The following is a 25,611-nucleotide window of genomic DNA, read 5'->3' on the forward strand; positions in this document are numbered from 1 at the left end:
TGAACCGGTAGATATAGTGTATTTGGATTTTCAGAAGCCGTTTGACAAAGTCCCTCATGAGAGGCTTCTATGAAAACTAAAAAGTCATGGGATAGGAGGCGATGTCCTTTCGTGGATTACAAACTGGTTAAAAGACAGAAACAGAGAGTAGGATTAAATGGTCAATTTTCTCAGTGGAAAAGGGTAAACAGTGGAGTGCCTCAGGGATCTGTACTTGGACCGATGCTTTTCAATATATATATATAAATGATCTGGAAAGGAATACGACGAGTGAGGTTATCAAATTTGCGGATGATACAAAATTATTCAGAGTAGTTAAATCACGAGCAGACTGTGATACATTACAGGAGGACCTTGCAAGACTGGAAGATTGGGCATCCAAATGGCAGGTGAAATTTAATGTGGACAAGTGCAAGGTGTTGCATATAGGGAAAAATAACCCTGCTGTATTTACACGATGTTAGGTTTTATATTAGGAGCTACCACCCAGGAAAAAGATCTAGACATCATAGTGGATAATACTTTAAAATCATCGGCTCAGTGTGCTGCAGCAGTCAAAAAAGCAAACAGAATGTTAGGAATTATTAGGAAGGGAATGGTTAATAAAACGGAATATGTCATAATGCCTTTATATCGCTCCATGGTGAGACCACACCTTGAATACTATGTGCAGTTCTGGTCGCCGCATCTCAAAAAAGATATGGTTGCAATGGAGAAAGTACAGAGAAGGGCAACCAAAATGATAAATGGGATGGAACAGCTCCCCTATGAGGAAAGGCTGAAGAGGATAGGGCTGTTCAGCTTGGAGAAGAGACAGCTGAGGGGGGATATGATAGAGGTATTTAAGATCATGAGAAGTCTTGAACAAGTAGATGTGACTCGGTTATTTACACTTTCGAATAATAGAAGGACTAGGGGGCACATTTAAGACTAATCGGAGAAAATTCTTTTTCACTCAACATACAATAAAGCTCTGGAATTTGTTGCCAGAGGATGTGGTTAGTGCAGTTAGTGTAGCTGGGTTCAAAAAAGGTTTGGATAAGTTCTTGGAGGAGAAGTCTATTAATGGCTATTAATTAAGTTTACTTAGGGAATAGCCACTGCTATTAATTGTATCAGTAGCATGGGATCTTCTTAGTGTTTGGATAATTGCCAGGTTCTTTTGGCCTGGTTTGGGCTCTGTTGGAAACAGAATGCTGGGCTTGATGGACCCTTTGTCTGACTCAGCATGGCAATTTCTTATGTTCTTATTTGTTTGAACAGAGCCACTTGCAGGGCATCCACTATTTCTCTACTACTGTTAGATTCCGCAAAAGGGATTCTCCAGTTTACATCCAGTAGATTAAAATCTCCAACAATCACCACTTCACCCTTCTTACTCATCTTTTGGATGTCTTCAATCAAATCTCTGTCTAGTTATTCTATTTGATTTGGAGGCCTGTAAACCACTCCAATAAAATCGGATGCCCCATTCTCTTCTCTTTTTTTAGGACGGTCCATAAAGCTTCTTTGCCCCATTTTCCTTGGAGTTCGGATGCTTGGATATTGTTTTTGACATAAAGAGCCACTCCTCCCCCTTTTCTGTCATCTCTGTCCTTCCTTAATAAGTTATATCCCGGTATGGTAGTATCAATTGGGAAGGTGTCAGAAATTTGATTGTCCAGTTTGATTTGGAATGTCCTTTCTTTTAGGAAGGAAGAGAGCCATTTGTTAACATTTCCTTCTATTCTAATTTCTCTCAGCTGGTGGCATAGCAGGGTATGGTCATCTATGTTGAATGCTTCTTTAGATCAATTAGTACCAGGATATATGATTCATTGTTGTCAAAACCATGTAATATAGGGTCGGCTAAGAAAATGAGTAGGGTTTCTGTTGAGCAATTTTTTTCTGAATCCAAATTGGTTTGGGTATATTATATTATTGTCTTCTAGGCGGTTCTCTAATTGTGATAACACTGCTTTTTCTACGACATTAGCCATGAAAGGCAGGTTGAATATTGATTGATAATTGTCCCAATCATCGATTCTGCCAGTTTTAGTTTTTAAGATTGGATTAAGCACAGCTTGTTTTGCCCTGTCGGGGACCAAACCTGCTGCTAGCGAGTGGTTTATTATGGTTGTGAATAGCGGAGTTATTACGCTGTTTACTATTTTCAGGGCACTTGCAGGTGGGAGAAATAACTAATAATTTTTGTTGCATTGGGCACATTTTTCAGGCATTCTTGTTTGTCAGATGCAGCTGTGTGGTCTATATCAATAAAACACAGAATGTGGTTAACAGATAAATGTATTTCTTTATTTGTATTTATTATCTGCCTTCTTGAATATGGTATTCATCCAAAGCTGTTTACAGTACATTAGTATTGCAGAAAGGTTAATTGTAGCTTTACAAATAGAAAATGTATAACACATTTGAATAGCAGTAAAATTACATTCTAACTTGGCATTTAAAAAGGTGCACCTTCACACACAACTTTAGATCAGTAAATACTGACTAAGCACTACAAACACATAGTAAAAATACTAGTGATTTACTTAAGAAATAAATGATATTGCAGTGCAGTGTTTATAGCAGCACATTTAAGGCATTCAAGGCAATGCCAGGTATTGTCCCATAATTATATTAATATCTTTGCATTTTGGGATTGGTATTAAAGGCCTGACATTAAAGCCAGGCTTTTATTTGCTTCCTGAAAGGGGAGTAATCTTATTTCTCTGAGCTCTTCTAGGAGGGAATTCCAGAGGCCAGATGCAGCTCTCAAAAAAGAGCTGTGCGTGTGCCTGTTCTTTTGATTTCTTTTGATGACTGAATTGACATTGATCTGAGAGAGGATCCTGGTGGTCTAGAAAGCATGCATACAGATAGCCTTTTGGTCAGCTAGATAGGACCACCTCCTCTTAAAACCTTGAACATCAGACTAAACATTGACTATTGCATGGAAAACTGATTTAACTGTTCATTAGTTTTCATCATCGCTGTAGTCCATGCCTTTTTCTCCATCATTGTGAAGGTTTTCTTTCTCACTATCTTTATGACATGATATTGAAATTCATCTGCCTACATGATGGTCTCAAGAGATGGGAGCCCTTGATCCCCTTCAGACCACTTGGGCATGTACTACTGGTTTTCAGTATTCCATCCATGCTCCTGTGGTTTACACAACAGAGACTCACTTTGTGGAATCTGGACCCAAGTAATACAAACAAAATTAGTACCTAGAATTTTCTGTTGTCAGACATGCTGGTGGCATAATTCATCTATTCCTAGGGCTTCAGCACAAGTGAAATATTCAGATTGGGTAATTTTATGATACAAGAAGGCTCTTTATATCAAATAGCACCTATTTGAACCATGTACCTACTAGGGATGTGCAGCCAGAAAGTATTCGTTGGATTCGGGATACGTATCCGTCGGGGCCCAGATATGTTGCATTCGTTCAGTGGCGCCCCCAATACATTGATACGTGCATTCATTTTCCGGTTCCCATTAAAGTCAATGGGGGAAGTATTTGCAGCCTATTTTTGGCTACAGAATTGGGGTTTTATTATCAATTTTGATTAAACTTCTGGGGAGCAATCATCAGAACAACAAAACAGCTCCAAGGTACTTAGGCTGTGGCAAAGTGGCACCAAAGTAGCATGAATAGCCTAAAGTACTTTAAAGGGGCAAAGGGGTACCAGGAGTGGCAAGAAGAGTGCTTTAACAGAGGTACAAAGCAGCAGCGAGAGTGTCAAAAACACACCACAGCTTCAAAAGAGAGCACTGATAACAGATGCATGAACCCTCGGAGGCAGTATGACAGGCAAAGTGGCAAGACAAGTGGCATCGACATCCTACAGCACAATGAAGCAGGAACATAGCAAGCAGAAAGACTAGCACCAACAAATTGAGTAACCATGATAGTGGCCAGAACTCCACAAGGAGCTGAGTGAGTCATCTGGTGTATGGCAGCAAGGCGCAGAGGGTAGATACAGGCTGGCAACACCCGGGGAGAGTTCCCTTTCCTTTGTGCAGGAAAGAGGCCCCTAGAGTGGGGTGTTTCTGTTGGTGTCTAGTGAGCTCTCGTTGGTCTTTTAAAATCTGGTGGAGTTAGCAGATATAGAAATGAGAATATTCAAGGCTGAGGCGGAGGAGGTTACCATGTAAACAGCGGTTCAACATGGGTCAGAGGGTAGATACAGGCTGGCTATACCCAGGGAGAGTTCCCTTTCCTTTGAGCCGGGAAGGGCTCCCCAGAATGGGTTGGCCCCTAGAGTGGAGCACGAGCCCTCAAAGAGTGGCAACCTAGAGCATGGTCTCACTGTGTTGTGTTTGCCACAGTCTAAGTACCTTGAAGATCTTTTCTTGTTCTGAACATGGGTCAAAGGTGGTAAGAGAGAGGCTGCAACAACAGGGAAAGTTCCCATTCCATTGAGCAGGAAAGGGCTCCCTGGAATGGGTTGGCCCATAGAGTGTTTAATGATACAAATTGTTAGGATTTAAGCATTTGCAAACAGATCATGACTTCATAAGCAAGACGGAGGACGTTCTCTTCTCTGCCCTGAAACTAAAGAAAACTGTTTGTTTTATTTAAGGATCCATGCTGTGAAGGATTACTAATTTGAATTGCCAGAGACTGAGGTTTCCCTTTGCAATGAGGGTTCAGCCGTTAGGACTGGACATAAGACCTGGCCAGACAGGCACAGCATTGGAGGACAGAGGTCAAGCCTACATAGGGACATAAGGCCTGGACAAACAGGCACAGCAATCGAGGTCAAACCCTTGTAGGGACATAAGGCCTGGACGAACAGGCACAGCAATACAGGACAGAGTCAATCCCACCTGGGGACATAAGGCCTAGACAAACAGGCACAGCAGTCGAGGACAGAGGTCAAACCCCTGTAGGGACATAAGGCCTGGACGAACAGACACAGCAGTCGACAGAGGTCAAGCCCACCTAGGTACATAAGGCCTGGACAAACAGGCACAGCAATCAAGGTCAAACCCTTGTAGGGACGTAAGGCCTGGACGAACAGACGCAGCAATCAAGGACAGAGTCAATCCCACATATGGACATAAGGCCTGGACGGACAGGTACAGCAATAGAGGATTTCCTTTGTGCAGGTATGTTGTGGTTTGACCTGTCACGTCTTCCTGAACTGGTTCACTGCCAGAAGAAAATGGCATCTTTTTCATTTCTGAAAGATAATTCAACAGAGAATGCTTTTAGAGCAATGGAGACTGCCATTTGTGAAGCAAGAACTGAGCTGGAGATTATTTTTGAATACCCAGAAGCTATTACCTGTACTTATGCACTTCAGCTGATGACAAAGGAACATGAAGAGCTCTCAGAAATAAGAAAACCGCTACTCAAGTCAAAATCTACAATATCAACCTATGTTGACTTTGTGGTTTACATAGTGCCTCTGTAAACAATGGGAACACAGAGGATGAACTGGAGTGCAACTACCACCAGTTTTCAATAATACTTGAAACATTACTGTTGACAAGGTAATGAAAAATATTGAGCATATGAAATATGCAAGGTCCAAACATCTTAAGTCAGCTTTTTATGTTCTTACATTCCAAATGTGGACGGTCAGGCACAGTGTTAGTCAGGCCCTTGTAGGGACGTATGGCCTGGACAGTGGACGGTCAGGCACAGCGTTTCAGGTCAGGTACATGTGCTGCAGTGCTTATATTATCTGGAGCATAGGAGGCAGTTGGACGAGTTTTCCTTTCACATGGGGATCACAGACTGTGGCGAGCATGTATGTGTTCTGTTCTGTTAAAGGCCTTAATCTCTCTTCCACCTGCTGCTGCAAAACGTCCAGACAATGCAGCACCTCAACTGTCATTCCCTTTTCCTGTTTAAAGGCCTCCAAATGTTCATCCAGGAAATTAACTATAGGGATGATGTCAGCCAAGGTGGCACTTCTGGAACTCAGCTCCTCCGTGACAGCCTTGAAGGGCTGCAGGATTTTTACCAGCTGACTCATGACTAACCAATCATAATGCCCTAGGGGATTCTGCACACCTATGTCCATTGTACCAGAAAGTTCATGAAGGGATGTCTGCAGCTCCACTAACCTCTCCAGCATCATAAAGGTGGAATTCCACCGGGTGGCAATGTCTTGAATGAGACGCTTGTGAGGCATCTCCAAATCAGTCTGCTTTTGTCAGAGAACCTGCCCCGTCTTCACACTTCTGTGGAAGTGCGCTGCTATGTTCCTGCACTTCTGTATTAACCTATGCAGGTATTGATTCTCTTTGTCATTGGAATCCAACCCCAGAGCTGACTTCACTACCAGGTGCAGAGTGTGTGCAAAACATCGGATGTTCTTAAGGTGCCCGTCGTTTATTGCCTTAACCATGATTGCACCATTGTCTGTGACAAAAAACCCTACCTGAGGATTCCTGTCTCGCTGGTGTAGTTGCCAGCCCTCCAGCATCTGTCTGATGCATGCTAGAATATTGGCTGCGGTATGGGCCTGGTCCATCAGGTGGGTGTGCAGTAAAGCCCACATCCACCCTGATACTTGTTCAGTAATAGAGCTGCTGCCTGCCCCTGCCTCAGCCAGGTCCCACCAGTGTGCTGTCAGGGAGAGGTAAGAATATGCAGCATTCATGGTGGTCCAGATATTGCAGGTGAAATGCACTCTTCCCTCTGCCTTAGCTAGCAGTGCTTGCATTTGACTGTGACACTGCTTGTACAGGCTGGGGATGACCTTTCTGCTAAATGTGGTCCTGGAGGAGATTTGTAATTTGGAACTACGACCTTCAGAAAACGCTTGAAACCCACATTCTCCATTAACTGCAAGGGCTGCTCATCAAGGGCAATCATTTCCCCAGTGCTCCTGGTTACAACCTTTGAGGCTGCCTGCCTCCTACCCCGGGATAGCGTTACCGCACTCCACCCCATTTCCTCCATGGTGGGTTGTCGCTTCTGTCACATGTCAGGGGGTTGCTGGCCTGCCTCCTGACTGCTAGAAGTGGATGAGGGCGTGGGCTGACTCTGCTGCTTTTGAACCATTTTACGCTGCTTGGAAGTGGTCCCCTGACTGGTACTGCCAGTATCCCCAGATGGCAGTAATCTTGTTAGGTGTTGCCTCTTCATATGATGTGTCATGCCAAAATTAGATAGATGTCCCATTTGCTTGCCTCTGCTAATATCCCTGCCACAGTAATTACACCGAGCAAAACGCGGGTCATCCGTCACTTTAAAGTGGCTCCAGATTGCAGATGTCTTTCGTGATCCTCCCTTCTCTAAAGCCTTGAGGGTGGATGCTGGCACTGGAGCTGAAGTAGTGGGTGCACCCTGAGAAGCAATGCCAGGGGCCTCAGTCACCCTCTGTGCCTGTACTGACTGCTATTCCTCCTCCTCATCAGTTTCATCAACTAACTGATCCTCCTAAAGCTTCATCAGCTATTACTTCTTCCATTTCTGATGAGAATCCCACACAAGATGATTCTTCATCTGAATCAGAAGCAAACAGTGACTGTGCTACATTGTCAACGCTAAGTGTTAGTCGAGACTTTTGTCCCCTTGCTGCTTTTGTGTGTCGACATTTTGTCTGGCATGACTCAGCCTCCCCTTCCCTCACCTCCAAAGCCACAGGGTCAGAAACAGGTGGTGGCAATGGCGATGCATCATGGTCAGATTTCATTTTTTTCTGGATGGAACTGCTTGCCCCTCCAAAGAGTTTAGATTGCAACAGGTCACTTTTTAACTTTAATGGGGGAGTGGCACTAGTGCCTTTTGAAGTGCCTCCTCTGCCAGTCCCAATCACTCGACTACATCTAGCTTTCCCTGACATTATGAATTTAATGTCACTGCCTAGTGCCTACTGGCTGCCCACTGTCACAGTGCCTTGCTATGCACTAATGTAAGGTGTGTGGTGTGCACACACACGCAGCTTGCATGTAAGCACAAAAGAGGCAGACTGGGGATTTCACTGCACAGACTGTCCCAATAATAAAGTTCAGTCTGCTAAACTGCCAGCCCACTGAAGCCCAATGCACAGAGAGACTGAGTTGAATTATACAAACTCAGTTTAAAAAAGCTGGAATTGTTGGCACAGCAGGAAAATCGATGAAATATATTTTCCAATGGAAATTCTAGCAAACTAGCTAAAAATGGAATAGATCTCTCCCAGCCACAACACCCAAATGGTGCTTGCTTGCAGCCTAGCCCAGAGGTGAATTAAACAAAATGGCACTGCTAGCAGCTCCCTCTCCCTGCTGAAAAAACAAACAGGGCTATTTTGCACTGCAGCAAAATAAAGAAATATCTTTTCCTCTTAAGTAACTAGCCTAGCTAGTGATTGAATAGAGATTTCTGAATTCAGACTAGCTCAGAGTGCAGCCACCTTCCGCTGAGACCACCTCCCCAGACCTTCCCTGCAAAGAAAGTGCGTGGCATGCCGTGTACTTAAGTATATATAGTGCTGGGTCATCAGGAAAATAGTCACCAAGCACTGAATGACAGCGAGATTGGCTACATTCAGTGCATTTCACAAAATATTATCGCTGATACGCTGCATTCCGCTATCCGTGCCAACCTGTCCGATCCACTCTGACAGGGCTGTGAGGTCACTGATGATTCACAGGAAAGGGCTGGTTTTTTGCTCTGGATACACCCAAATGGCGTCCTCCGATTGCAAATGGCAGCGAAAAAAAGTGCGTGCGCCGTGCAATGGATAAAACAGATGATACGTTATATTCGTGGGGAGTCGTGATATGTTTTGCTTCCCCAAGAATATAACTAATAGGGACATATACGTTGCGGATTGCCAATACATCGAAAATGAATGCACACCCCTAGTACCTACAGTGAAATTATTGGATCACATTATCCCTCTTTGGAATGGTCAGAAAGGGATTAAAGCATAAAATAATTGCTCAGATTGGACATCTTGAAATTTCATTCATTATTCTGCAACAGATATGACTTGCTTCATGGTGTAATCTTTGACTTCGGAGAGAGCTGTTTGGGGCTGTCGTTCCCTAAATGCAGCAGGAATCTTGCATAACACTGGCATACTATATGCAAGATGTCTACAAGGCCAAACTATTTCTGTCTTATGGCTTGGGCTCTTGAATAAGGAAAGGCACCAAACTGGGCATTTGAACTCAGAAAGAAAATATTTATTAGGAGGGAATGTATATTTTAAAGAGATAAATACTGAAATTCCAATATTGAACAACCATCTGAGATCACTAATGTTACTTCCCTTCTTAATTTTAACATATTGTATTTTATATTCAAAGTTACGGGGCTCCATGGTGCACTATTGCTGGTAAAGTACAATGTTTAGAAAATAAGCTCTCGAGATCCTGGGCATGCTAAATTCCTGGAAGGCCACGTGTACTGCAAATGTAGTATATTAAGCCTACTGACAAGTTTTGTAGTGTGCAAGTTTGTTGTGGTTTGAAACTCACAAAATTATGAGGTTAACCTGAGGCTCACGATTGCATTCGTACAATCATCTCTATGCTTCAAACTGTAATTGTATAAATTAATTACACTGAACAGAATATGATCTCAGAAAATGAATATTTTCACTCAGAATATTTCACTCAGAAATTGAATATTAGATTCAACCTGAATATTTCAGGTTGAATCTAATTTTTATAAGTAGAAAATTATTAAAACTAATTGAAATTGAATTGTAGCTAGTAGGATTGGCAAAAGTAAAGTGATCATGACTACGACAGATCGATTACTAAATCAGAATTCTACTGGAGCATAGGTTTCCAGATGGTTAGATGCAAGGAAGCAGAAATTATTTGAGTAATATAATGTAGAAGCCCTTTCTTGACAGTCTGAGGGGGAGAGGAAGGGAAAATGCATAGCATTTGTATGAAAAAATGCAAGGAAGAGCATACTTCCTGTCAGGGTAAGATTTCTTTAGACAAATTATGTCCAATAAATATCTTAGTGTATTTCTTGTGCAAGAAAGCATTATATTGTGTAGAGAGAGCTCAACATTAATCTCTCATCTGAACATCAGTGGTCATGTTAAATACCTCAATTACATTCTGCTAGATTCATTCCTCTCTAGTGCGTTAAGAGATTGAACAAATTATCTGCAGGAACACACAGTTGTTTAATGTGGAGAGTAGTATTGAAATCTGTATGATTTTGGACTCGAGGAAAGTAAATTTCTATGTAGTGCTTGACCCACAGAAATGGTTCTTTAAAAAATTGTGTGACCGATATGCAATGCAAATAATTTTATGCACCTAGGGAAGTGGTGTTCCAGGGATGAACTTTGAGTGGGATTGGAACTTAAACCCCATACTCTTATTTAAAACATAAATATGCACATAAAATTCTGACATCAAAACTACCCACCTCAAATAACAGGTGTAATTTTGTGTGCATACTTTTATCAGAATAATTTTCAAAGCGAAAGTATGTGCATATATACACTTTCAAAATTAGTGTAAAGTCTTTACAGCAGCTGAAACTTTTCTCCTCCATTTTCTCTGAATGTTTTGGAAAATATGTGTATTGTATTAAGTTATAAAGCAAAATGAATCCGTCTATAGTATAGTGCAAAAAGCATCTTGCTCTCTTTTTATCGAGTAAAACATTCGTAAGATGCTTATCTTCTTTCCTTTAAAGTAATTTGCTTTCCTGCAATGGCTGGACTTTGTAGAAGAGGGCTAAAAAATGGGGGGAGAACCCAGGTAATCGCAAATGAAGGCTAGAGGCAACTGCTGACACATCCATAATGTAAATGATGACAGGAACTATATGCCTGGCTTTGTTTTGAAAAGCAGAGAATAAAATATGTTCAATTGCATGTCACATGTGAGGAGTTATTCCCTGAATGCATTTAGGCTCTGAATTGATGGAACACCAAAGTACACAACTCTCTATCTCGTTTTGGATTATTTCTAGTGTGCAGTTTGTGTGTACATGTTAACTAGTAGGGGCATAGAATACATTAAGGTAATCTTGCATTTGCCAATTAGTGTTCAAAGAAATATTTGCAGTGTGTCAGTAAAGAAAGCTGTGCACTACTAAGAAATAAAAATATATATGAACTTAAAAATGATATTTGGAATTTGGATGTCTTTCTGGATATAAGACCAATTTTTCTTTTGGTAGTAAACTACCTTTACCAGAATGTTTGTCCATCTTCTGCAGGGTTGATGATGGCTTCAAGTACCTTGATATCCAAATCACTAAACATTTTAAGGGCCTTTACTCCAAAAACTATGGCCCCATATTAAATCGTATAAAACAAGATCTGGCAGCGTGAGAGCACTTATCGGTCTTGTGGGTGGACAGGATTAACTTACTTAAAATGACTATTTTGCCTAAGCTATATAGGCCTGGTTTTCAGGATATTCACAGTGAATATGCATGAGATAGATTTGCATGCACTGCTTCTATTATACACAGATATATCTCATGCATATTCATTGTGAATATTGTGTAAATCAGGCTTGTTTTTGTGGCTCTTGAGGAGTGGAATTGTCCACCCCTGCTATAGATGATGTACACTTGCACATATAAACTTGTTCTTTCATATTACAAATAGTTTCTTATCCCATATATTTTTGCAGCTTATTCTACACATTTATCATTTTCCAGTCTCTAAAGAACTCTGGTTCTGTTTAATAACTCAGCTCTTTCATGTTACTGTCACAATCGTGTGAAGTGACAGTGAAATTTGATTTGGGTTGTATTTTGGATTTTATTACTCACCATTCCAAATCCAAGCTCAAGGTGAGTTACAAATTGTGGTCTAGTTGGTAGGTCCCCTTCCTCAGAGAATTTACTATAATCCTTTTCCCCATAGACACAGAATGGAAGGAAACCTTTAGTAAATAGGCCCCTACATTTGTGCCAATGAAGGGTGAAGTTTCAAAGTCACAAGGAGAATTTTTGGAAGCAACATGATTAAAACCCTTCCTCTTTATCTCAGCCTGCTACCATAACTACTAGACTCTTCTGCCCAATTTATAAAGATAGCTAAATGAGTAAAATTAGCTAATGATATGATGATGATGATGATGATGTTACTACAATTTAGCTATTCTAGATTTTTGGAAAATATATTTAGGGTGATGCTATACTTTTATTTTGAAGATGCTAGAAAAATGACCATTTGAAAGTATATTAAAAAAAAAATAAGAAACATGAAACCTTTGTAAATATTCACTGTTTCATTTTGTTTTGCAGGCAAATTACACAGATCCACAAAGCAAGCTGAGGTTTAGCACCATTGAAGAATTCAATTACATTAGAATGCTTCCAACAGATGTTATTACAGGCTATCTGGCTCTAAGGAAAGCAACAAGCATTGTTCCCTGAAAGACTTTGCTTTAAATAAACAAAAACCCTATGACAGTGTGAATGTATTAAATCAACTGGGACACACTGTTGGAGCCTCTCTCATTTTACCCTTTTTGCCACATGATTGATTCAGAGACTCTCAGTGCTCTCTGCTCCAAATCTTTCTTTGTAGTGTCCTAAATAAGTGTATAATTTGAATGTAAATAGTTTTCTTGGTGGAGTAGCACGAAACTGCAAAGCACATTTGAACTAACGTCTATGGCTCTGTGCTGAAACTATTGTTTGCCTGTATCAAAATACTTCTGGTATGTTTACATTTCTCCAGGAAAGTTCACCATTTCTATTTTTGAATGATAAATATATTCACAAACAAGTTTAAAAATTAATAGCTTTATAAATGTTGAAAGTACCGCTGTCTGAAGAAAATTTAATTTGAGCAATAGATTCACCTTCTTTGGCTTAGATGTGTTTGCTGGGCTGGACAGAACAATTTTGCAGAGCTATAAGGACTGGCTTTTTTTTTAGTATTTCATGAAAGCAGTCCTGCTTAAAATAAAATCAACAACAAAATCTCAAGTTATTTAATTCAGCAAGCTAGAACAACTCAAATTGTCCAGATTCCTGTTGATGCTGTGCTGCTTGCAGTTTAGAACCAGTACTAGGTCCACTCAGCTGCATATAAATTACTCAGGTATTCATTAAACAGTGATTTTGCCCATTTGAAAAAGATATACATGTATATTTTACACATGAAATAACCCAGAATTAAACGCAGAGCCAGGAGTATTTTAAAGTATGTACATACACCATTCTGAAAATAGTTTCTTGCACTTGGAATCACCAGTTCTCCACCAGTTCACGTAGACCCTCTAACACTACACCCTGAATCCCCTATCAGTTCACCCAGACTTCACATCCAAAAACTGCAGACAAAAGATATGTCTGATTTCAATTGCATGAATCAATTGGCAGGTGTCAAAATTATTCAGACAAGTTTGGTAATATGTGTATATACTTCTTGCAAAATAGAAACTTGGGTGTGTACTTCAGAACATCACTAGACCACCCATTTTTCCCCCATTAAAATTTACATATGATACTGCAAGTATGCATGTACTCACAAGGTTTATAAAATATGTACATGTGCACATGCTATTTTTATATGTGCAAACTCTGTGTAAGACTTTGAAAATTACTTTTGTTTTGATTGGGTGACTAAAGAATTGTATCAAAGAAGAGCGCTCAATGTCATATACTTGGATTTCAGCAAAGCTTTTGATACAGTCCTGCATAGGAGGCTTGTGAATAAAATGAGAAGCTTGGGAGTGACTGTCAAGGTGATGGCGTGGATTACAAACTGGTTGATGGATATGTGGATAGGACTAAAAAAATTTAAAGTAATAAAAATAGTACTTACCATCAGAAGGAGTTCAATAAGAGAGAAGAGCTGACAGTTAGCTGATATACAGGACATGATGTAATTACTGCTAATAAAAACAAACAAACAAACAAACACAGTTTCTCAGAGAGTACAGCATAGTGCTGCACATCCGTGATGACTGAGGGCTGTAGAATAGAAGGAGGTTTGGTGGTCACTAAGGGTAAACACAGATCTAAAGAAAGACTGTCATGGTGTTTCTGGGGGCTACTTTAATCCTAGAAAAGTGGGAGATAAGAAATAGTTAACTAAGATAGTTGTTCTGCCCTGGCGAGGCATGGAAATGTTTCTATTGCAGAATGTAACATAGTACATAGAACAGAGTTATCCGGTTGCTATGGAGAAAAGCAGCTGAAGTGCCGTTTTGAAACTTTGGTTCTGACTGAACTTCCTCAGCAGGAGAAACAGTTACAATCAGAGGGAGAGGGTTGTGCTGTGTTTGAATTGACCCAGTAAGAAATAAAATTGTTGCCATTTAGACATAGACAGCTGTTTAGCTGTGGTGTTGAGGACACGGCAGGAAAGTGCACAGTTTTAAAACTAAATAGAATGAAAGACAGAGGGAAGTTTACCAGTTAAGTTACAGTAGAGATAACCTACATGTATTGATTTAATCCGGTTGCTATAGTGATTATCAAAGTTCCCTAATGGTATCTAAGAATGACATCAATATACCTTCCTTAGCTACAGTGAAAAGTAAGTGGCAGTTAGAAAAGCATAGGGAGAACCTAAGCAGAACTCGTCAAGGTAGGAAGCGCTGCACAAGTGCTCCTCAGAAGGTTAATTCTAATCTGCTTAGATGAATATGAGAACTTAGAATTTGGCAAGTATTATAAGAATATGCAAGTGGGTAAGCAAATATAAAATAAAAAAAACTATTTTGGTAATTGTTGGTGCCTTCATTTATAATAAGGCCCAAAAGTAGTTTATATAATTTTAAAGAAATAGCTGTCCCGCGAGTAATTAATGACAGCAACTGAAATTTTTCATTTGACAGTGAATTTATACACTGTTATTGAGAGAAATATAAAGAGAGTGCATTGACTGTTCATTTAAGAGAACTTATGCTTAAACCCTATAAGGGTATACAAAGACTTTGTCTTGACATATTGGAAAATATATAGTACAGATATAGATTGTACTATTAAAAAGAAGTCTGTCGCTAATAAACTAAAGCTCAAGATTCATTTGATGACTATGAAGAAAATAACGCACTCTTCCACCAGGATATGGGAAATTTCAACAAACACACTTTAAAATTCTACCCACAATATAATAGAGAGAAGAGAAACTTGCCTAGCTAGGGTAACTATAATTATCTTTTGTTTTAATTAGTCAGAGAACAGTAACAATTAGATACACCACGAACACTGAGGTAACACACAGACATAGTTGACGGAAGACCTGGACGCATATAGGGAGGTAGTCTCTCTCATTGGTTTGTTATAGGTAGGAAGTAGGTACCAACAGTAGAAAGAAAAGAAAGAAGAAGAAGCAAGATTATTTAAAGCAAGGAAGAAGAATCAAACCTTTTTCATCGTACTCTAGCAACGCACACGAGTAAAAAAAAAAGACAAAACAAAGATAAGAAGAATTAAAGCTAAGTGAATACATAAACACCTGACTAACAAAGACTGAACTGAAGGACTTGTTCCATGAAAAGAGTTTTTAAAGTAAAAGCAAGATATAAGTAAAAGAAAACTTAATGTAAAATGTAATGATTATAAGTTATAGTTATCTGAGTTTCTTTAAGAGGTTAATGGTTATTTAATGTATTTGACGTATTGTTTGTTAAAAAAAAAAAAAAAAACTAAACATTTAAGGTAAAAGATAATCAACTTTGGCTTTTATCCTTTTTATAATTTACCTCATTCCTCTCCTAATCGGCAGGAGTTTGATCAGGTGATAGAGTGTACTTCACTCTATCCTTTATAAAATTACCTGATAAGGAAAGAGGATTTTCATATATACCTCTTTACTAATAACACCAAGGTTACCCACATCCTTCCCTCGGCCTGGGTAATATATTACATTAAAAAAAAAGGGAGGGTAACCCGTGTAAAGGCGGTTTACAGATAGAAGACAGCATGTGATGGTAAATGGAACCTACTCTGAAGAGAGAACATTGTTAAGCGGAGTGTCACAAGGATCACTGTTGGGAACAGTCCTGTTCAATATCTTTGTGAGTGACATTGCGAAAGGGATAGAAGATAAAGTTTGTCTTTATGTGGATGATTCTAAAATCTGCAAGGGTAGACATGCCAGAAGGAGTAGAGAGAATGAGATGTAATTTAAGGAAGCTTGAACAGTGGTTGAAAATATGGCAGCTGGGATTTAATGCCAAGAAGTGTAGAGTCATGCATCTGGGGTGTGGTAATCCAAAAGAGATGTATATAATAGAGGGTGAAGGGCTGTTGTGCATGGAGCAAGAGAGGGACCTTGGAGTGATAGTGTTTAGCGATCTATAGACGGCAGAGCAATGTGACAAGGTGATAGCTAAAGCCAGAAGAATGCTGGGCTTTATAGAGACAGGAATAACCAGTGTAAAAAAAAAAGGAGGTGATAATCCCCTTGTACAGGTCCTTGGTATGAGGCCTCCCCTGGAGTATTGTATTCAGTTCTAGAGATCATATCTCAAAAGGGACAGAGACAGGATGGAGGTGGTCCAGAGAAGGGCAACAAATGGTGCAGGGTCTCCATCAAATGACTTATGAGAAGATGTTGAATGGCCTAAATATATATACCCTGGAGGAGAGGACATACAGGAGAGATATGATACAGACCTTCAGATACCTGAAAGGTTTTAATGATGCACAATCGACAAACCTTCTCCATTGGAAAGAAACCAGTAGAACTAGGGATCATGAAATGAAACTCCAAGGTGGATGACTCTGAACCAACGTCAGGAAATATTTCTTCATGGAGAGGGTGGTGGATGCCTGGAATTCCCTTCCGGAGGAGGTGGTGAAGACAAAAACAGTGAAATATTTCAAAGGGGCATGGGATAAACACTGTGGATTTCTAAAGGCTAGAGGATGGAAATGAGGAAAAGAGTACATGGGGGTAATTTACTGGTGTGGCGGTTACTACCCTTAACCAATAAGCCTTTATACTGTTGATGCAAGTCCATTATTGCTCTCTGTTTAACGGCAGGGGGAAAAGAGGAAAAGGGAAATTAGTTTTGGACCGCAACCAAGACATTGAATTTTACAGTCTGAGAAAACAAACATGGGGGTAACTTGCTGATGTGGCTGTTACTACCCTTAACCAATAAGCCCTATACTTGTGATGCAACTCCAATATTGCTCTCTGCTTCAACAGCAAGAAGTAATGGGGAAATGGACTAAGACAGCAACCAACAAGGGCCATGACTTTGATGGTTTGGGAAACGTATGGGGCTAATTTCTATGGCATGGCAGATGCCACCTCCTGATGCTACCATTATGGGGGACACCTGTATGCCATGGCTGATGCTACCATAAGCTTGCTCAGCAGACTGGATGGACCGTTTGTTCCTTTTCTACAGTCATTTATATGTTTGTTTCTATGTAACTTTTATTCCAAATGTAAAAATAAGGAATATAGATGGGAAAAAAAACTGTGGATAAAACCAACAAGTGGCATAGTGATCTGGCCAACAGTTTTATTGAACTTAGTTGTGTCTGTCAACGCATAATGCTGAGCCTCTCACACATGCATTCTGCAATATGATATTGATGTGTGAGGTAACATATTTTACTTGTGTTGTGAGACCCAGTAGGAATACTGATATGTTATCACAAAATATTAAAATCAACAAAGAAAATTCATATTGTATAAATTATAAAATTTTGGCAATTGAAAAGTATTTTGGCAATATAAAATATTGTTTACTACATTTATTCTGTATTGTTTTTCTGAATGGGGTGCGGTCATCCAAAAGAGCTGTATGTGATGGGGCAAAAGATTAATGTGCACGGACAGAGAGGAACCTTGGGGTGATGGTGTCTGGTGATCTGAAGGTAACGAAGCAATGTGACAAGGTGGTAGCTAAAGCCAGAAGGATACTGGACTGTATAGAAGGAGTAATAACAAGCACGAAAAAGGAGGTGATAATGCCCTTGGTGAGGCCTCACCTGGAGTACTGTGCTCAGTTCTGGAGACCATATCTCCAAAAGGATAGAGATAGGATAGAACAGGTCCAGAGAAAGGTGACCAAAATGGTGTATGGTCTGTCTTGGAAGACCTATGAGGAGAAAGCTGGAAGATATAAATATCTATATTCTGGAGGAGAGGAAGTGCCTAAAAGGTATTATTGATACACAAACGTCAACCTTTTCCGTTGTACAACTAGGGACCCAATATTAAACTCCAGGGGTGGGGGAGACTCAAAACCAATATCAGGAACTATTTCTTCAGAGAGGGTGGCGGATGCTTGGAATGCCCTCCTGAAAGGTGGTAAGGATGAGATTAGTAAATTAATTTAAAAGGGCATGGGATAAACATTGTGAATCCCTAAAGACATGAGATTGATAATGAAGAAAAGAGGTAAAGTATGTTAACTAAAAGGTATATTTTTAGAGTAACATGCACATGGACATGTCTATTTTATAATGTGCACGCATGTTATAAAAGGATTGGATAAGTTCCTGGAGGAGAAGTCCATTACCTGCTATTAAGTTCACCTAGAGAATAGCCACTGCCATTAGCAATGGTAACATGGAATAGACTTAGTTTTTGGGTACTTGCCAGGTTCTTATGGCCTGGATTGGCCACTGTTGGAAACAGGATGCTGGGCTTGATGGACCCTTGGTCTGACCCAGTATGGCATTTTCTTATGTTCTTAATCCACTACACGTGCACTTACGCACACGATTTTATATTGACATGTGCATGTGAATGCCGTCTTGTGTGTATAAGTGGGGGGATTTTAGTAGATGTGAGGCGACACATGGCCCATTTCCCCGTTCCCTCCCAGTTTGCCTCTGTAAAGGAGTGTACTTCCTAAACCCCCTACCTAACCAGCCTCCCTTTTACCCTACTAGCCACGATCCCTAAAACCCCGCAGACTAGCCTAAATATTTTTATTTTCTTACTCGCAGTCCATAGCAGCAGCTATTTCCGCGGTTGTCGGATCCAGGCACGCACTTGTGCGTGACTGACTCTAAGATAATGCCGTTGTCCTGTCTTGCACATTCCCCGCCCACACCCCGGCCCACCCCTTTTTGCGAAATCCTTTCCAATGTGCGTGCCGGGAGATACACGCATGGCTCTGGGCCTCTTAAAATCCACATGGCCCAGTCACACGCGTATCCCGGATTTGCCACACATAGGGCTTTTAAAATTCGCCCTTTTAGATGTAACGTTTCTGCATGGCACTAATCTGCATGGAGTGGCAGTTACTACCATAAGGTACATGCTGGGCAGACTGGGTAGATCATTTGGTCTTTATCTGCCATTATTGCTATGTTACTATATTTTATTTTAAAAATCTCTCTTCTTTTCTCCTCAGTGTAAGTGTTTCTCTGTTCTTCATTTTCCCCAAGTTTATCATTTTCTTCTCATGGCCTCTCTTTTGACCCAGCAGCTTCCTTCTGCTTCTTTGGGCTTCCATTACAATTGTAGACCTCCCCCAGTTCAGACTATGGCACCATGAGCCTCATTTACTACAACCTAGGCTTTCTTCCTTATTTTTATTTTCTTTTTTCTCACTGTATCCTAACCTTCACAGTAATAATCCTTGGTAGGGGTCATTGTCCTCTAAACATACACCTCACATCTCACCCACAGGTGTTGCTCTTGTGGGATAGTTAAAATTCCTTTACCTTGGGGATTGTAAATGCCAACCAAGACTCTCCTGTATAAGCTGGATCTAGGAATCAAAACCAGGACCCGTATGACAGTGTGCAGCAATTGCCATTAAGCATTCTTTCTGTCTTTTAAGAAGAGAATTGTGTTCTGCTTGCAGTCAGTCCAATTGATTAAACTAGTTAATCAATTGGACTGACTGACTCAAAAAGTCTGTACAGTTGTTACAATTTAATTTTGATGTCTCAGAATATTATATCAAAACATCTGATATAATGTGGCTGTCCATATTTATTAATGCATGGTGGAATTGGTAAAGGAGATCTACTAAAGTTAGCTGGGTTTGCTTTTGGTTTTCAGTCACTGTAAATTTTCACACCCAAAACATCAACACTTTATTGTTGTGCTTTGTTCCACCTCCATCCCTAAGCAGCTGTTCCGTTATCTTTCATAAGCCCAGTTTTCTTTCAAGCTACATGGCTCTCTTCCCACTTAAAATAATTCACTGTAAAATGTTTCTGATTTGCATATTCATTTTGATTTCACTATCTCCCTTCTGCTGGAAGGTGATAAGAGAAATGGTTGACTTCTCAGTAGTTACCTAGCAAGTGTGGACCGCCATTTGTCCTGCCTTGCCGTCCAGGCTTCAGCCGACCACTCCATGCGATCGGCATAGACCCATCGTGGTTAGGTGTCTCTTCGTGTACACCACTCGTCCCCCAGAACAGCCCTGCGAGCCGGATTCCCCGACCAGAGTTGAGACCCACCCGCCGACGTCATTCTGGGCAACAGTGAGAGCCTTTAAAGTAAGGCGCCGACCTCGGGACCGCCATTTGTCCTGCCTTGCCATCTGGGCTTCAGCCGATCACTCCAAGCGATCGTCGTAGACCCATCGGGGTCAGGAGCTGCCACGTGTACACCGCTCATCCCCCGGAACAGCCCTGCGAGCCGGATTCCACGACCAGAGCTGAGACCCACCCGCCAACGTCACTATGAGAGACAGAGCCTTTAAAGTAAGGCGCTGACTTCAGGCATCATGCACCGAACCCTTGGTCGCGCTCCTTTGTGCTGCCCCTGAAGCTGCACCACTCTACATCTTCTTTCTCTTACCATTACTAGACTCTATTTACCCATCTCCCTCCTTTCCCTCAGCCTCGCATACCACCTCTTTCTGTTAGCTACCGCCCTTATTTTCCCTCTGCATAACGTGTCTCCCTCACTCGCCGCCTTATTGCCCTTTGCCCTCTTCAACTTTTTCCCAGCTCCTCAAACCCCTCTCTCTCTCTTACTTCTGCCGCCTCCTACCATTCCCTCTCATCTTCATTATACTTCCCCTGACCAAATGTCCATCCTCAGTCTTTACACTTCCCCCATCATCCAAACATGCTAGCACTCCCTATTCCTATACTAAAAAATCCCCCACGCAAATACAGAAAACCCCTTTTAACCATTCCTACCTCTCACGCAAGATCCCTAATACCAATCATGTTATCCCCCCTCACACAGTTTCTTGGCCTCATAGCCTTCTCTCTTATACTCTTCAACTCCCAATCCCTAGTTAAAAAGACTCCTATCCTTAATGATATCCTGCTTGACTGCAATCCTGATATCTGTACCATAACAGAAACCTGGCTCAAACAAACAGACTTAGTCCTCTTAAACCAACTCCCTACACACTTATGCGACATCATTTCCATACCAAGGCTCAAAAAAAGAGGAGTAGGTCTCCTATTAGCAGCCAAGAAAGACAAGTATGCCTGGTATACAACCCCCCCCCCCCCAGGTCTCCTCGAAAACAATGCCTCCCCCCTCATCAAATTTATTGCTGACAATATAGATATGGACATCACAGCCATTATACTTGGTGATTTCAACCTCCACTTTGATTCCATTCCTCTATCCCCCTCCTGCGAAGCCTTTCTAGCCTCCATTAATGCCATGGGCTTTAAACAAATTATAACCTGCCCTACACATAAAGCAGGTCACTCCCTAGACTTAATTTTTATAAATTCACATTCTCCGCTGATACACCTAGCTGCACCCCTGTCCCTTGGTCTGACCACTCACTTATCAAAACTAAGCTCTTCATAATGAAAACATCTATTTCCCATCCCACACACATCAATACTATCCAATTCAGAAAACCCTGCACCAAAGATGACTTAATTAATTCCCTCACTGGCGCCCTTGATAAAGACCTATCAAATTCCAAATCTGCCCTCTCCTCTTGGAATAATATCACTAATGACATAGCCGACAAAATCTGCCCTCTAACAACCAAAGAACTAAATCCTTCCCACAATACCAAAAAACATTTGAACTAAAAAAACTTAAACACGACCTAAGAAACAATGAAAAGAAATGGCATACAAATCCCACTCCTATCCAGCTGGCCTCATACAAATCAACCCTTCACATCTACAGAACTACTATCCTTAAAACCAAACTTGACTTCTACGCTCTGAAAATTCACAACTTTCAATACAATGCCAATGCCCTCTTCTCTTATGTTTCTGATCTTACTAAAACCTCCCCCCCCCCCCCTCCCATATCTGACAATGACTCCAAAATCAAATGTGATGACCTTGCCCACTTTTTGAATGACAAAATATCTAAGCTTATGTTAAGCTTCCCCCACCCCCACCCCACCCCCCCTTCTACCTCCTACACTAATGTCCTCCCAAAAAACCTTAATGCTACCCTGGATTCCTTTGAGACATCTCCTCTTCTGAAATAGAATCACTCCTAAAGAAAATAAAACCTGCATCACACCCATCTGATACCATCCCCACAAAATCCCTCTTGACGATCCCAAATATAATAGCCAAACCCCTAGCTGAGATCATCAACTGTTCCCTCACTCTTGGAAATGTCCCTGCCTCATTAAAACAAGCCATTGTAAAACCTATCCTAAAGAAACCTAATCTCAACACTGCTGAACCCACCAACTTTCGGCCAATTTCAATCCTACCCTAGCTAAACTTATGGAAAAAGTAAACCTCCAACTATCTGACCACTTAGAAAAATGCAATATTTTATTCCCTTCTCAATTTGGCTTCCAGAAATTCTTCAGCACCGAAACTCTTCTAATCTCCCTCACTGACACTCTCCTCAAAGGAATAGATAATGGCCATTCCTACATTCTTGCAATGCTAGATATCTCATCTGCCTTTGACACCATCAGCCACAAAATTCTACTAAACCGACTCACCGAAATTGGCATAACAGGAACCGTACTTCGCTGGTTTGAATCTTACCTGGATAATAGACACTACAAGGTCAAAATAGGTAATAGCGAATCTGAACCCATCAACTTAACTCGAGGCGTACCCCAAGGCTCCTCTCTATCCTCTACGCTTTTCAATATTTACATGCTGCCCCTATGCCAACTCCTTTCTGATCTAGGTCTCTCTCACTTCATCTATGCGGAAGACGTCCAAATCCTTATCCCCATTACAGAATCCATTTCCAAATCCCTCAAGACCTGGGAAAATTGTCTCACATCGATTAACTGGCCAGTGGCCAGTAGTTGGTGTTCCACCTTCACAGAGCGGAAGGATGGAGGGCTGCTATCTCCAAAAAAATAAATAAATAAAACAAACAAAAAAATAAAAACAGGGGTGGGTAAGAGTATGGGGCAAGGGGGTGGCCTGCTTGTTACAGTGGTTGCTACCCCTAATTGAGCTGGATGTCACTTGGATGCAGATACGGAGCTGCTCTCTAAATTGGTGGTAGGGTGGAGGGGAATTAGGGCTGGAGGGTACTGGAAGCCAATAGTAACAGGTGGGAGAGAGAAAAAGGGAAAAAAAATGGATAAAGTGCGTAGCTTGCTGGGCAGATTTGATGGGCCATTTGGTCGTCTTCTGCCGTCATTTCTATGTTTCTATGTTTCTATGTAACCATCTCCTCACAAATCTTAATCTCGCCCTTAATACCTCCAAAACTGAACTCCTTATCTTATCACACAACCCTAATACCATGACCGCTGCTGACATCAACTCCATTCCCACTTCAATTCCTATCTCTCAACATGTATGAGATCTTGGCGTCATCTTAGACAACCAACTGGACCTAAAAAAATTCAAAAATTCTACTATGAAAGAATGCTACTAGAAACTTTGTTCTAAAAAAAAAACTAAGACCCCCTCCTTCATTTTAAGGACTTCCGTACTGTCCTTCAAGCCATAATATTCTCCAAAATTGATTACTGTAACACCCTACATCTATGCCTCCCCACAACTACCATCAAACCCCTCCAAATGTTACAAAATGCTACTGCTAGAGACCTCACTAACACTCATAGAAAGAATCATATCACGCCTATCCTTAGAGACCTCCACTGGCTCCCAATCTCCTTCAGAATTCTCTATAAGAGTCTCACTATCATACACAAGACACTACACAACCAAAACGTACACTGGCTAAATGACTACACTTCCATACCTCTAATAGACCCACCAGATCTGCCTACAATGGAACCTCACCTAAACTTACCCATCTTACCTCCACGAAAGAACGAGTGCTTTCTATAGCATGACCTTCAAACTGGAACACAATGCCTCCTGCCCTTCGTCTGGAACCCTGCACCCGGAAATTAAAAAAAAAACCTAAAAACCTGGCTCTTCGAACAGGCCTTTGCATAATCCCTTTCCCCTTTTTCCTTCGTCCTTTTCACAGTATCTTATACAGAGTATCTTATACAGTCCTCCTGTTCAAGTCCCTTGCATTATTCTCTCCTTCCCGTTGCTTGTTTTGTTCCTCTCTTTTGCTCTTACTCACCATGTTTAATTATTAACTTTGTTTAAATTTGTAAACCCCCTTTAAGGACTTGAGATGTTTTTTCCTTTTCCCTTGCATTATTAATGTTTATTTAACTACCTGTTCCATGTAAATGTTTTAACGGTATTTTTCTACCTGTTCCATGTAAACCATGAGAGGGTTTGACAGTAGTAAACATTATATACTGGTAATGCTAGACCTATCAGCGGCATTCGATACAGTAAACCATGGAATACTGCTAAATAGACTAGAAGAAATAGGACTAAGCAATATTACAATTAAATGGTTCAAATCATACCTAAATAACAGATACTTCCAAGTACAGATCAAAGATATAATGTCAAATAAAATAGAACATCAAACAGGAGTCCCACAAGCTTCTGCCCTTTCTGCCACACTATTTAACATATACATGCTGCTACTATGCCACCTATTAGCTGGACTGGGCATAACGCATTACATATACGCTGATGATATTCAATTAATTCTTCCATTTGTCAATACAATCAAAAAAACAGCTTCTCAACCAGATGGAGTTAGTTATTAACAGAGAAAACAGAATTCCTACATCTAGAAAGAAAAAATCTAGAAATCATCCAAAATCCTATAACACTCAAAAACAACCAAAAGATTGAACTAGCTGAGAACATATGCAACCTAAGAGTGATAATTGACACTGAACTGAATATGAAACAACATATATCTTTTAAAATAAGAGAAGGTTACAACAAACTTATGACTCTTAGGAGACTAAAACCCATGCCAACAACAAATAACTTCCGATCGGTGCTACAAGCATTAATCTTTGCAAGCACTGACTACTGTAATGCCCTGCTCCTGGGTCTACCATACACAACAATTAGACCACTCCAGATACTGCAAAACACAGTGGCAAAAATTCTGACTGGAAAAAGTAGAAGGGACCATATCACTGACACCCTAATTGAACTACACTGGCTACCTATTGAACAGAAAATACAATACAAATCACTATGTACCATACATAAATTAATCCATGTCGAAAAAACAGATTGGCTAAACACTGCACTGAAAGTAAACGTCCCCAACAGGAACCTGAGATCCACAAACAAGGCATTACTAACTATTCCCTCAGTCAAAACAGCAAGACTAACTCAAGTAAGGGATAGAGCCCTATCATTAGCAGGGCCTACATTATGGAACACCGTGCCATCAGAAATCAGATTGCAAAAAGACATCATACTATTAAAAAAAAAGCCAAAACATGGCTATTTAAACAAGCATACCACAACGAGAATGGAGAATAGAATCCAAAGAATTGTAGAAAGTGATGAGT

The 25,611-nt window shown here is 40.7% G+C and overlaps 1 protein-coding gene across 3 annotated transcripts in view; it reads left to right on the forward strand.

Moving 5' to 3' along the window:
- INO80C (INO80 complex subunit C) overlaps window positions 1-15,592 on the forward strand; it is a 122,213-nt gene extending 106,621 nt beyond the window's left edge. For 2 of the 3 annotated variants that reach the window (XM_029589851.1, XM_029589852.1), the window contains exon 5: window positions 12,179-15,592. In XM_029589851.1, the coding sequence (XP_029445711.1) occupies window positions 12,179-12,310 (132 nt within the window). In that variant the 3' untranslated portion in view covers window positions 12,311-15,592. The remainder of the gene's footprint in view (window positions 1-12,178) is intronic. The other variant, XR_003854626.1, reaches the window with a different exon arrangement.
- The last annotated feature ends 10,019 nt before the right edge of the window (window positions 15,593-25,611 follow it).

Source organism: Rhinatrema bivittatum, chromosome 2 (genome assembly GCF_901001135.1).
Source record: "Rhinatrema bivittatum chromosome 2, aRhiBiv1.1, whole genome shotgun sequence".
Lineage (NCBI taxonomy): Eukaryota > Metazoa > Chordata > Amphibia > Gymnophiona > Rhinatrematidae > Rhinatrema > Rhinatrema bivittatum.